This window comes from Lepidochelys olivacea, assembly GCF_965140295.1.
Source record: "Lepidochelys olivacea isolate rLepOli2 genome assembly, chromosome: 19".
Lineage (NCBI taxonomy): Eukaryota > Metazoa > Chordata > Testudines > Cheloniidae > Lepidochelys > Lepidochelys olivacea.
Genome location: NC_140429.1, coordinates 20,042,559 through 20,057,607, shown reverse-complemented (window position 1 = coordinate 20,057,607; position 15,049 = coordinate 20,042,559). Strand labels below are relative to the sequence as shown.

The 15,049-nt window shown below is 41.9% G+C and overlaps 1 protein-coding gene across 4 annotated transcripts in view; it reads left to right on the top strand.

Moving 5' to 3' along the window:
• The window catches only part of RLF (RLF zinc finger), a 106,799-nt gene that overhangs the window by 12,534 nt on the left and 79,216 nt on the right, over positions 1–15,049 (top strand). For 3 of the 4 annotated variants that reach the window (XM_084609671.1, XM_084609670.1, XM_084609674.1), the window contains exons 3-4: positions 9,060–9,141; positions 14,854–14,986. In XM_084609671.1, the coding sequence (XP_084465797.1) occupies positions 9,060–9,141; positions 14,854–14,986 (215 nt within the window). Of the gene's footprint in view, positions 1–9,059; positions 9,142–12,704; positions 13,890–14,853; positions 14,987–15,049 lie in introns of those variants that run through there. The other variant, XM_084609673.1, reaches the window with a different exon arrangement.

The following is a 15,049-nucleotide window of genomic DNA, read 5'->3' as shown; positions in this document are numbered from 1 at the left end:
CAACGAGAGACTGCTGAATTGGAATTAATTTGCAAACTGGACACCATGAAATTAGGCTTGAATAAAGACTGGGAGTGGATGTGTCATTACACAAAGTAAAACTATTTCCTCATGTTTATCTCCCACCCACCCCCCACTGTTCCTCAGGCGTTCTTGTTAACTGCTGGAAATGGCCCACCTTGATTATCCCTACAAAAGGTTTTTTCCCCCCCTCTCTCCTGCTGGTAATAGCTCATCTTAAGTGATCACTCTCGTTACAGTGTGTATGGTAACACCCATTGTTTCATGTTCTCTATGTATATAAATCTCCCCACTGTATTTTCCACTGAATGCATCCGATGAAGTGAGCTGTAGCTCACGAAAGCTTATGCTCAGATAAATTTGTTACTCTCTAAGGTGCAACAAGTACTCCTTTTCTTTTTGCGAATACAGACTAACACAGCTGCTACTCTGAAACCTGTCTTTAGAACCTACAAGTCCTCTTAATCCTACTTCTTGTTCAGCCAATCGCTAAGAAAAACAAGTTCATTTACATTTACGGGAGATAATGCTGCCCACTTCTTAATTACAGTGTCACCTGAAAGTGAGAACAGGCATTTGCATGGCACTTTTGTAGCTGGCATTGCAAGATATTTACATGCCAGATATGCTAAACATTCGTATGCCCCTTTGTGCTTCGGCCACCATTCTGGAGGATGTGCTTCCATGCTGAGGACGCTCATTTAAAAAAAAAAAGTGTTAATTAAATTTGTGACTCAGCTCTTTGGGGGAGAATGGTATGTCTCCTATTCTTTTTTTACCTTCATTCTGCCATGTATTTCATGTTATAGCAGTCTCAGATGACGACCCAGCATGTTGTTCGTTTTAAGAACGCTTTCACTACCGATTTTGACAAAACGCAAAGCAGGTACCAATGTGTGATAAAGTTTCTTGACACCTTAATGCCTGCTTCTTGGAGCAGCTAATCCTGGAACCCATAAGAGGAAAGACCATTCTTGATTTAATCCTAAGTGGAGCACAGGATCTGGTCCAGGAGATGAATATAGCTGGACTGCTTGGTAATAGTGTCCATAATATAATTAAATTTAACATTCCTATGGCAGGGAAATCACCACAGCAGCATTTAATTTCAGAAAGAGGGACTACATAAAAATGAGGAAGTTAGTTAAACAGAAATTAAAAGGTACAGTACCAAAAGTGAAATCCTTGCAAGCTGCATGGAAACTTTTAAAAATACACTATAATAGAGGCTCACCTTAAATGTGTACCCCAAATTAAAAAACATAGTAAGAGAACCAAAAAAAGTGCGACCGTGGCTAAACAACAAAGTAAAAGAAGCAGTGAGAAACCAAAAGGCATCCTTTAAAAAGTGGAAATTAAATCCTTGTGAAGAAAATAGAAAGGAGCATAAACTCTGGCAAGTGATGTATAAAAACATAATTAGAAAGGCCAAAAAAGAATTTGAAGAACAGCTAGCCAAAGACTCGAAAAGTAATAGCAATTTTTTTTTTAAGTACATCAGAAGCGGGAAGTCTGCTAAACAACAAGTGGTGCCACTGGACAATCCAGATGCTAAAGGAGCACTCAAGGACGATAAGGCCATTGCAGAGAAACTAAATGAATTCTTTGCATTGGTCTTCACGACTGAGGATGTGAGGGAGATTCCCAACCTGAGCCATTCTTTTTAGGTGACAAATCTGAGGAAGTGTCCCAGATTGAGGTGTCATTTAGAGGAGGTTTTGGAACAAACTGATAAACTAAACAGTAATAAGTCACCAGGACCAGATATGATGACCCAAGAGTACTGAAGGAACTCAGTAATTCGGCAATTTCACATTTAACTGTAGTTTGTAACCTATCATTCAAATCCACTTCTGTACCAAATGACTAGAGGATAGCTAATGTGATGCCAATTTTTAAAAATGGAGCCAGAGGTGATCCCTGGTTGAAACTAGAGTAAAGAACAAAATTGTCAGACACCTAGATGAACATAATTTGTTGGGGAAGAGTCAACTTGGTTTTTGTAAAGGGAAATCATGCCTCATCGATCCACTAGAATTTTTTTGAGGGGTTCAACAAGCATGTGGACAAGGGGAATCCAGTGAATATAGTGTACTTAAATTTTCAGACAGCCTCTAGCAAGGTCCCTCACCAAAGCAAAGTAAGCTGTCATAGGATAAGAGGGAATATCCTCTCATGGATTGGTAACTGGCTAAAAGATAGGAAACAAAGGTTAGGGATAAATGGTCAGTTTTCAGAATGGAGAGAGGTAAAAAGTGGTGTCCCCCAGGGGTCTGTACTGCAACCAGTCCTATTCAACATATTCATAAATGATTTGGAAAAAGGAGTAAACAGTGAGGTGGCAAAATTTGCAGACGATACAAAACTACTCAAGATAGTTAAGTTCCAGGCAGACTGTGAGGAACTACAAAAGGATCTCTTAAAACTGGGTGACTGGGCAACGGAATGGCAGATGAAATTCAGTGTTGATAAATGCAAAGTAATGCACATTGGAAAACATAATTCCAACTATACATATAAAATGATGGGGTCTAAATTAGCTGTTACCACTCAAGAAAGGGATCTTGGAGTCATTATGGATAATTCTCTGAAGACATCCACTCAATGTGCAGCAGCAGTCAGAAAAGCTAAAGGAATGTTGGGAATAATTAAGAAAGAGAGAGATAATAAAACAGAAAATATCATATTGCCTCTATATAAATCTATGGTATGCCCACATCTTGAATACTGTGTGCTGATGTGGTTGCCCAATCTCAAAAAAGATATGTTGGCATTGGAAAAGGTTCAGAAAAGGGCTGCAAAAATGATTAGGGGTATGGAATGTCTGCCGTATGAGCAGAGATTAATAAGACTGGGACTTTTAAGCTTGGAAAAAAGACTAAGGGGGGAATATGATAGAATTGTTGTTTACTTCTTATAACACAAGAACTAGGGGCCACCAAATGAAATTAATAGGCAGCAGGTTTAAAACAAACAAAAGGAAGTATTTTTTCACACACTGCACAGTCAACCTGTGGAACTCCTTGCCAGAGGATGTTGTGAAGGCCGAGACTATAACAGGGTTCAAAAAAGAACTAGATAAGTTCATGGAGGCTATTAGCCAGGATGGGCAGGGATGGTGTGTCTAGCCTCTGTTTACCAGAAGCTGGGAATGGGCAAGAGGGGATGGATCACTTGATAATTACCTATTCTGTTCATTCCCTCTGGGGCATCTGGCGTTGGTCACTGTCGGAAGACAGGATACTGGTCTAGATGGACCTTTGGTCTGACTCAGTATGGCTGTTCTTATGTTATAAGCCTCTAAGACCGATACCAAGCAAAAGTAATGGAATGGCTGTTACAAAACTGAAAGATGGTAGCATTGTTACTGTCAATTAACATGATTTAATGGAAAACAGGTCTGTCAGACACACTTGATACCACTTTTTCATGAAATTGTAAATGTGTTGATCTTACTGGGTTTCAGTCAAGCATTGTAGAATACTGCATGACATTCTGATATCAAAATTAATATAACATGTGAAATGTATTGAAAACAGGCTAACATCAATGTAATTGTTAATGGACAGTCATCAGATGCCATTGTTCTAGTGGGGTCCCTCAAAGATTGTATATGTAGACTTTGATAAAGCATTTATCTTAGTACTGCATAATATTCTTACTAAATATCAGCACTATACAAAATCCACATGACACATTAACTGGAATAAAGCTAACTAACAGAACTCAAAATGTAGTTGTTTATGGGGAGTCATCCAGTGCATGTGTCTTGAATAGGGTCCTACAGACTACATAGTATTTTTATATATGTGTTTGGAAATTTGCATATGCTACAAACTGTAGTTGTAAATAAGGTGGACCGGTCAATTATACCGAACTATCTAGGTTGCTAGGTAAGCTGGGCTCAGTCAGTTTTAATAAAGCCAAATGCAAATCTAGGAACAAACAGTACAGATGACACTTGCAGGATGTGGGATTGCATCCTGGAAAGGAACTTAAAGGCCATGGTGAATAACAAACTGAATTCTAGCAACTTGTGCTCTTCTGTCACTGAAATGGCTAATAAATAAGGCTGCGAGTCTGTTACGGAAATCACGGATTCCATGACCTCCATGACTTCTGCAGTGGCCAATGCTGGCTCGGGCTGACTGAGCTGGGCAGCCCCAGGCCAGCAGTAGCAGTTTGAGTGTGTGAGAGGGGGGCTATGGGGCAGGGGTTAGGAGGTCCTAGGTTGAGGGGCCAGGGGGCTCTGCACGCTACCTGCTCCTGCACGCTCTGCCCCTGCAGCTCCCATTGGCTGCAGTTCCCAGTCAATGGGAGGTGCAAAGCTGGTACTTGTGGTGGGAGCAGCGCACAGAGCCCCCTTGCCCGTCCGTTGCCGGGACACGTGGAGCCGGGTAGGGAACTTGCCAGTCTCACCAACCCTTCTCTTCGCCCACCCCCTCCCTAGCACCAGCGGGGTCTCAGGTCGTCTCCCCCTCCCCGGAGCATCCTCACCCAAGTTTTAGTTAGGGGTGTATATAGTAAAAAGACATGGACAGGTCACAGGCTGTGAATTTTTGTTTACTGCCCGTGACCCGTCCATGACTTTTTTACTAAAAATACCTGTGACTAAAACGTAGCCTTACTAATAAACAACAATGTAGGTAGGGAGATGGTATTGATAAGACCATCACAGGAACTAGACACAGTATTCCAGTAAACACGTAAAGTTGACAAAAGATTCAGAGAAGAGATACAGAAATGATTTGTCTGGAAAAACTATTTTTACACTGACATGCTTAAGAAGCGCAGTCTATTTATCAAAGATTCTTGATCACAGCCTATCCGTACCTACATGGTGAGAAGGTTTCTGATAGCTATTTAACCTGATGGACAAAGGCATTATATGATCCAGTGGCTGGAAGTTCGAGTTAGACCAATTAAACAGGAAACAAGACACAATTTTTTTAACATGAGTAAATAATCATTGGAGCAATTTACCAAGGGGTATGGTGGAATCTCCATCACTGTAAATTAAGAATTGATGTCTTTCTAAAATGTACTAGCTTAACAGAAGTTATGGGCTTGATGCAGGAATCATTTGCTGACTTTTTTTGACTTATGTTATGCAGGTGTTGAGACTGATGATCATTGTGACTCTTTTTTCCCCTAATCTAAGTAGCAGCAGTGAAAAGGAATTTCACTGGGAGTCTGGCCCCTTTCCTGGTCAGTGATGCCAGTGACCTGTATTGCCTTTGTTAGGCAGCTCTAGGATCTGCTGCAGTGTGCACTGAAGGAATTCAGCTACCTTAACTCTCCATGTCCTCAGGGGATTGGGTTGCAGCACTGAGATCTGTTTTGTAGATCCACCAACCTTTGCTTTGGTCTCATTGTCTTGTGCAGCTGAGGATTGATTCTTCAAAGCTGAAATCTGCTCTTCATCCTCTGCTGTCCATGCAGTCAAGATACTACAGGGTCAACTGAACAATGCCCAGAATGGAATTCATGCTAGCTAGGTCTTTTGACATAGCTTTGAGCAAAATATTTTCTTCTGGCCATGTAGCTGAAATTCCTTTGTGTCTTAATTTTCTCAACACACTTTGCCCCAATGTAGATATAGAGGGTCTTACTGCTATCTGTGTAGTTCGAACACCTTTTTAGAGGCTTTGGGTTGGTGATCTTCCTTTTCCAATTAATGGGATGACAGGAAGAGCTGGTGCTGAAGCTGTTTCAGGAGCATGGTCTCCAGCAGCTGCCCATGCTACTGACTGTTCTCCTGATCTTTTGGCACAACTCTGACCCTCTATCAGTTGTCAATAATTATCAATTTGTAAATGATCAATAGCCAAATTGATAACATATTTAACTTTGATTATATTATATTAGTTCAGTAATAACAAACCTTGGATAAATCAGCTTTGATTGGATTTATTGATTAACAGTAAAGACAGCACATGCCAGAGGCATGTAGTTACCAACAGTTGAGGAATACCTTTCCTATAATTCACTGACAGTTTGTGGCTAGACTGCTGATGGTCTTACTTCCCCTGTGAGTTTGGGGCAGTTATACCTTTGTCACCTTTATTAGGTATCATTCTGGTCCTCATCTATTTTCTCTTTTTGGTACACACTTCTTACTTTAGGCTATTTTGAAGGTTCCCTGTGCCATTGCAATTCATTTTATATTTTTCTTTTAGTACATTGCTAAAACATCTCCAACATTTTTGAAAGTTATGCTAAGGGTTACTGTAAGCTCAGTAAAATTCTGTTCTCTGAAGTTAGTTTAATCTTAATTGGAAAGCATCATAGGAGTCTTGTTCCTAGGAAAGCCTTACAAATCTTTCTTGGCCTATATTAAGTGTCAACAAAGCTCTTCCCGTCACCTTCTGTGCACACTCTGACTCCATTCTTTCTGGAGTCTCTTCTTGCAGCAACTCCAGTTAGTGAACTGCCCATGGTTCCCTAAGTTCAGACAAGTTTTCTGCGGTGTAGAGCTGTTCTTGAGGCAGCATCACTCTATTCTTCTTCCTACCTTTGAATGCAGGGGGATGAGGGGGCACTTACCTCAAAAGCAATCAGCTTCCCCAGCTGGCAGTCCACTTGTGGATCTCTGATGGTGAACTGCTGGTTTGAAATGCTGCAGGAGGCTCATCAAACAGGCACTGCCTGTGGAAGGAATTTGTACTTTCTAATGCTAGGGAAAGTATTGGAAGAATCTCGGGGGCGGGAGGGCAGGGCAGGTATTTGCCTCCCATGGCTGTAGATTGGAGAGGGGTGGCATCTACACTTGTAGCAGTCCTGTAATACAGGAACTGCTGAGTGGGCTGCCTTGCTTTGTGATTAACAGGAGCTTGGACACAAGGAGAAATCTTGTTTTGTTCTAGAGCAGGGCTGTGTGCTTTAGTATTACCTGCAGCCTGGCTGTGCTCTTGCCTTTTGTCACTGTAAAGACAGGGCCTTGCGCAGCAAACTGCCCCCCTGTGCTAAAGACCCAGCTTGTCCACAAGGGAAACCTGTCATGCAGAACTCAGTTGCTGCAGTACTGCTGTAGACAAGAGAACCTTTTCTCCAGACGGTAACCATTTCTGGATGGTCCCACTTACCTCCCTCTGCCACACTCTTGTCTAACTCTACTCCCCTGCATCTTGCCCTACATAGAATGTGTTGGGGCCTTCCTTGTTCTCCATGCAGGTGACCGAATACTACCCACAAGTTGGGAGGAGGAATGACTCTCCTTTGCCCAGACAGTATTTGTGTGAGCATCATGGGCCTTGTAAAGTCAATAATCCACTTATCTGCTGAGACCAGCTCCTCAGAGAATTGCAGAGCCCAGTACACACACATACATGTCAGAGGACACCGAGTGGAAGGGGAGAAGGCTTCTCTGTGAGTCTGCATGAAGAATGGTGCAACAGTTAGTTTACGTAATTGGCTGGTGAGCCCATGACTGTGGAACTCCATTATCAGCTCTGGTACAACCTCTTGTAGTTGGTTGTTGGCGCTGTGTGTGTGTTCTTTCAGTATGCTGCCACAGCTATGCGCAGATAGCCGACACAGCAGACCTCGATCAAACTGCCCAATAAAACCACAGAACTGTTTCAGTAGCAAAGGCACCCAACCATGTCTATTGATGATGAAGCACGGTCCTAGTATCCCGTAGACTCGACAGGGCCACTACAACATGTATTCCTGTAACAATGGACCCGCTCAGTAAATGGTGGGACTTTCCATTCCTGCCTCGGCTGGCAAAAGACACTTTCTCTGAGACCCCTATTTATACACCAGTACAGACAAATTACATATTCCCCCTCTGATGTGGTTAGTTACCACCCTTTATCTCGTACACTTGATTCGATCAAAACATCTCTATCCATCACGTTGTCATCCTGATCTTATCTCTGAGAGGTGAGTGTGTTTGTACCATATGGGTATCAGGGTGTTCTGATACCGTCCTTATTGAATGTGTTTACATGAGTGTTCTGTGCCTGGCATGTCTTAAGAATATAAGTGTTTTTTGCAATACCAGCCCTGTTCTTAGCATTTTCTGTGAACTTGTGCACAGGCAGGCCCTGACTTCTGCTCACGCCCTGACTTTTGCTAACTTAGCTTTATATTAGCAGGGCCTGACTACCACTTTAGTTCAGGCCTCTTCTACCAAGCCTCATGTCTCAGGCTCTCTCCTTTGACTACACCTCTTTCAAACCCTAACTCCTTTATCCCCCACAGCTCAGAGTTTTGGGACATCACTGGAGGCTAGAGTATGCTTCTAGACTGTTATGGCAGGAATGGGGAGATGGGCTATCAGCCTCCTAATCTTTCTCACCGCCCAGCAGAAACATGCTTCTTCCAGAGAGTTTGTTTTATATTTCATTATACTGTGTGGCAGATTCTCACACAAAGCACTTTAATTAAGTGATATTAAGGCTCATGCTGTATGCTGGTAACTTGACCTTAATTTTGACCTTTAGTGATGTCACAAGGGGGGGATATTAAATCTAATGTGACTCTTAAAAATCAGTTTAATGAAGTCTGGGATGACAAACTCTAAAATCCCTCAGTCATGGTATGGTTATTTCATGAGGTCACTATAGGACAGAGTTACGGTTGTTTGGATGTCTTAACTGTGCATTTCTTACCTTTAACATAGATTGGATTTCTTATAAATTTAATTTTACTGTGGCAGTTTCCACAGTATGTATCCGATGAAGTGAGCTGTAGCTCACAAAAGCTTATGCTCAGATAAATTGGTTAGTCTCTAAGGTGCCACAAGTGCTCCTTTTCTTTTTGCGAATACAGACTAACACGGCTGTTACTCTGAAACCAATCTTAACTCTGAATTTCCTGGGTTTGTAATACCTGGTTTTGTGATAATTACTACATCCCTGTAACTGGTGTGTTTTTTTTTTTTTTTTGGTTTTTGTTTTTAACCCTTAAGCTACAACCATGCTGTATCTTAATGTAGTTTCATGTCTGGGAATAAAACTAAGACCTGCCACTTTCTAATGCTGCTACAGCAATGTTTTAGCTATCTTACTTATACAGCTCTTTTGTTACAGGAGTTGTTTTGAACTACTGCTTTCTGTGCCTGAAAGTGAATTGCCATGTGAAGTATGGTTAGGATTCAATCAGTCTATACAGGTAAGTGTATTTCGCTAAGTTGTAACAAGATCCAATGGTTGGAAGATGAAGTAAGCCAAATTCAGACTGCAAATAAACCACAATTTTTTAAGTTAGGATAATTAACTATTGCAACAAATTACTAAAGGTTGTGGTGGAGTCTCCATCACTAGAAACTGTTAAATCAAGGTTGGATGGATTTCTAAAAGATAAGCTCTATTTTAAACAGGAATTAATTCAAGGAAGTCCTGTGGCCTATGTAATACAGAAGGTCAGATTAGAAGATCACAGTAGTCCCTTCTGGCCTTAGAATATATGAATTTGTGTATGTATAACAATAAGTGAGTTTATAGGCTGGACTTGAATGAGAGGGTGGTGGCATGGAGAGCAGGAATTGCAAATGTAGCCTTATGCATGTGAAGAAAGAAAAGGAGTACTTGTGGCACCTTAGAGACTAACCAATTTATTTGAGCATGAGCTTTCGTGAGCTACAGCTCACTTCATGTGCCACAAGTACTCCTTTTCTTTTTGCGAATACAGACTAACACGGCTGTTACTCTGAAACCTGTCCTTATGCATGTGGACGTCATGGAAAAAGGCATAGACAGAAGTGGGTGAACTAAACTACAAGGCTGGCATCATTGGCTAAGGGTGTGGCGATGCAGTAAGAGACAAAGTTCAATATGTAGGCTCAGGCATAGTTGTATATGGCCTTGTATGTGTGGGAGTTAAGTCGGAACTGGGGAAGTCAGTGGAGGAATTCCAAGATGGGAGTGATTTCAGCAACATTGGTTTGGATGGAATGAGTGGGATCGGGTTATGTGACAGCTAGGATTTACCAGGTGAATAACAAAACTTATTTTGCTTCAAGTATTCTAAGGCCATTTTGTAAAACAGGGCTTTACACAAAACCTACTGAGAATAAACGCTTTATTTACAAATGTTGAGTAGTGGGGATTAGTGAGAAGATGCTAAATGTTCCCTTGCAATGTTAAAACGTGCATAATAACACTGATCACTAGTGCTGAGAACAACAAAGTGGTTTCTTGTGCAGTCTAGAAGAAATGCAAAATTATAGAAAAGCAAAACTAACTACATTTCAGATTAATGGGCAGCAGGCGTCTAACTTGTGTACTCTAGTCACTAGAGGGACGTAACTTACCTGCTTGCTGAAAAATAGATTGAAGGATTTCATGGTCCTAGGAAAAGGTTTCCAAATATTTCTTGTAAACTGCAGAGTAGAAAAGTTGTACTTTAGGTTGAGAATGTAGCTCCTCCATGTTTAAGGTTAATAGGTTGATAGATTGCAAGACAATGCTTAAAAATGTGAACTGATGTAGTACTCGCAAAAGAAAAGGAGGACTTGTGGCACCTTAGAGACTAACAAATTTATTTGAGCATAAGCTTTCGTGGCTCACGAAAGCTTATGCTCAAATAAATTTGTTAGTCTCTAAGGTGCCACAAGTCCTCCTTTTCGTTTTGCAGATACAGACTAACACAGCTGCTACTCTGAAACCTGTCATGATGTAGTACTGTGTGCCTGAGTCTGCAGATAGCCTTCGAGTATGTGGCAGCATGGATTGTTCTGTAGGGGCACGTGCATCGCATAAGCACAAGATCCAATTTTTTAAAACAATTTAAGTACTTTGCATTTGTCCGTATTGAATTTCATCCTATTTACTTCAGACGATTTCTCCAGTTTGTCCAGATCAATTTGAATTTTAATCCTATCCTCCAAAGCACTTGCAACCTCTCTCATCTTGATATCATCTGCAAACTTCGTAAGTGTACTCTCAATGCCAGTGGTGCACAAACTGGGGGGTGTGCCCTCCTGAGGGGGGCTCAAGAGGTTCTCTAGGGGGGTGGGAAGAAACTAGGATTCCATCGGTCCCACAGGACCTTCTGCCATAATAGTGGGAGCGGGATAAAAATAGAGTGGATATTTTGGGTCAGGACCGGAGCAGGATTAAAAAAAAGTCCTCTTGTGCTACAAACAACGTGAACACCCTGGCCAGCAGCTGCCGCTCTCCAGCCACCCAGCTCTGAAGGCAGCACTGCTACCAACAGCAGTGCAGAAGTAAGGGTGGCAATGCCCCAGCCTGCAGCAGCCGCTCTCCAGCCACCCAGCTCTGAAGGCAGCGCTGCCGCCAGCAGCAACATAGAAGGGGGCTACTTCAAGTAATGGAAGGTGTGACAAATTCCATGAATGGTAAGAGGGGTGTGACTGGAAATATTTGTGCACATCAACTCTATACTATTATCTAAATTGATGGAAGATATTGAACAGAATCAGACCCAGGACCAATCGCTGTGGGACCCCATTCAATATGTCTTTTCAGCTTGACTGTGAACCACTGATGACTACTCTCTGGGAATGATTTTCCAATCAGTTATGCACCTACCTTATAGTAGCTCCATCTAGGTTGCATTTCCCTAGGTTGTTTATGAGACTGTCAGGTGAGACCGTGTCCAAAGCCTTACTAAAGTTAAGATACATCACATCTACTGCTTCTCTCCCCCACATCCCCCTCCCAAAATTCACAAGGCTTGTTATTCTTTCAAAGAAAGCTATTAGGTTGGTTTGATGTGATTTGTTCTTGACAAATTCATGCTGTTACTTATCACATTATCTTCTAGGTGTTCACAAATTGATTGTTTAATTATTTGCTCCATTATCTTTCCAGATACTGAAGTTAAGATGACTGGTCTATAATTCTCCAGGTTGTCCTTATTCCCTTTTTTATAGATTGGCACTATATATGCCCTCTTCCAGTCTTCTGGAATCTTTCCCATCTTCCATGAGTTTTCAAACATAATTGCAGATGGCTCCGAAATCTCCTCGGTCAGCTCCTTGAATATTCTAGGATGTATTTCATCAGGCCCTATCATGAGTCCTCCCTGCAGAGATCCATCACAGAGCCAATATTCCATCATTGGGTGTGGGAGAATAGCTTCCTATGCTGAAACGTTTGTTCCAGGGGGGGCATGAGCCTGGGGTAGTTAACACACACCTTCCTTTTGCTGTGGAAACCAGGCTTTCTTCATGCCCTTCCACACATTTGCCTGATCCCTAGGGTGACTTCCAAAATCAAAAGGGACAAGGCCACAATCTTTCTCATAGCTCCTATTGTAGTTGTGACATTAATGGCATCTCTGCCCCCAAGACCTAAAAGTGCTCCTTTAGATCTCAGGCCTCCAGCTGTCACCTTTCTGTGGGCAGGGATCCAAATTCCTCATCTTGCAGACTGGGGATTTAGGCTTTCAGTCCCCCTGAAATTTGCTGTGTATCCCTGCAGATTGCTGAAGGGACGATGACAGTGTCTACTAGTGACCAGCCAGCTTTCACAAAGCAGAATATACATTTATTTTAGGACAAAAGCATTACAGGTAAAACACCATAAAATTATATTGTTTTGATATGCCTTCTAAGTTTAGTTGGTGTCCCTTATCTTCCACGTAGAGACCTTGGCAAGATCCAGTTCTTCAAACTCTTCTGGGCAGAGTTTTACCCTGTTAGCTACAATCACATCAATTTTTAAATCAAAATGAGGTTCATAAGTCAGTTCATGCCAACCCATTGTACCACACGCCCTTCTTTGTCTCCTTGGCCTCCTGAACATGGTGTGAACCACTATATGTAACTGACCCAAACTTCTCTGGAGTTGTCTACCTGATCTTGAATTTGCAGTAATTACCTCCATTGATTTTAGTTCCCGGCAGAAGTTTGGTAACCCTCCCCCCTAGAGGAGATAGAACACAGACCCAAGCTCACAAAGATACATATAGCATTATAGACACAAGTTTGACTAATCCTTGGGCCCTTAGCATTTGGCGCATCTCACTATAATAGTCTTTTGAGATTCAACTCCCAGGTGGCCCGGATCTGATTTCACAGCACCACAGTCAGATACTCCATTAAAATTTGAAGTCCCTGTAACATCCAGGGTGTTGGCTGGTTAAGTACCGTGGATGGGGATTGCTGTAGGCAAGTCCAGGAGATCCTGATGCAGAGGATGACTGTATCCACCAGAAGGACTTATTTGTCTAAATGGAAGAGGTTCTCAATATGGGTGGCTCAGCGTAGTGTGGACCCTGTGCAGACTTGGGTACTGAAGATCCTTGAGTATTTGCTGCCTCTGAAGTACTCCAGCCTGTCTTCCAGTACCTTCATGGTGTTCCTAGATGGTATCACTTTGGCCAGGAGAGAGTAAGTGCCAAGCACTTATGGCTGACCCTCCCCACATGAAACCTCCCCCTAAGATGGCCCCTCAGGTGGTCTCAGAATTTTGTGTGAATAGTTAACCTGCCTGTCATCTTCCCAAAACCCCACTCTTCATCTGGATAAAAGTTTTTAATCCTGGGGGAACATCTGGTGTGTCTTTTTACTACAGCGACAGACCCAAACTTTTCAGATTTCCCCCCTGAGTTATTTCTGGCTATAGCCATGGCAGTTCCAAAGGCCATGTCATCACATCACAAAGAATATCTAACTAGCTAATGCAGTGTATCTCATTGTTACCAGTTGGCTGTGTACCTCTCCCACTGAACGTCAAGACTTACTCTACTAGAGCTCAAGGGACATCCTCCACCTGCTTCAGAGATCTCCAATTTGCATTGCAAGGCAACGGCATGGAGCAACCCACTGACTTTTTGTCAAGCGTTATGCATTGGACTTAGTTGCCAGAACGGACGCCTGGTTTTGGAGACTAGTGCTATGATCCCTGTTTGACTGATGCAGCTGATATGCCTCATCCCACCATCCAGAAGTGGTACTGCATGCTAATCACCTATCATGGGGGTGATCCACACCAACACATACACAAACAGGGTGGTTACTTATTCTATAATAACTATGCTGCTTCAATGTTGTTGTAATCTGTGAATCCCATAATCCCACCTCCGTCCATGCTTTAGGAGTCCTCAACTAACACGAGCTTTGAATTGGGAGGGAACTGAGGGAAGGTTATGATCTTGTGCCCTTTATGCTCTCACATGTGAGCATGAGAAAGTTGAGTGCATGAATCTCCTGTGCACAAGGCACATGCACTCCTACAGTGGGATCTACAGTGTCTTCAACATATCAAAGAACCACAATTACTACAAGGTAAATAGCCATTCTCTCTGAGGTTGTGAACCAGCCCTACTCATCTCAATGGAGTGTTAACTCTGAAAGATGACAGTTTGAGCCATCTGCATTGTTTCTCATAAAATGGTCAAGTTAATGTCCTTATCCTACAATTCCCAAACCACACCCCACATTTTATGTGGTACTAAAAGCCCCAACTATCCCTAATCCTCTGCCAAAACCTCCATCTTCTCCTCTGACAACTTCTGTTCAGTTGTGTTGAAACTAGGAAAATTTGAGGCACACAGAAAATGAAGAAATGGTGTAAACATATTTAATATAAAAATAAATAGTTTAGGGTCTACTGTAGGGACATGTTTTTTTAATTTAATTCAATAAAAACCTCTAACTGAAGCTGCTAGAGTGCTGCAGAAACCTGAAGACCTAGCTGCAGAACTTAAGGCCAGCTTGCTAACAAGCAATGTTGTAATGTCCCAACACAGCACAATAGAAATGAAGCATTCAAGAATGACCATAATGTAATACTGTGGTATAATGTCAAAAGAGTATAGTTGGTTGGTTGTCTTTCTGAAGTTAGATTAAATATTCAATCTTATTTAAAATTCTCTTAATGGATTTTGGGTTCGTGTTTTTGTTTTGTTTTATAGGATTCACATGATGCTTTACTGGAATTTGGGAATAATAATCTCCAAATATTGGTTGACATTACTAGGGAAGGCATGTGGAAAAATCCAGTTCTTCTTAAAATTCTATCACAGCAACCAGTAGAAACAGAAGAAGGTAAGAACTGAGATTCTGATTTATAACATATGGATTTCAATAAACTGTTGGTACCCTTTGGTT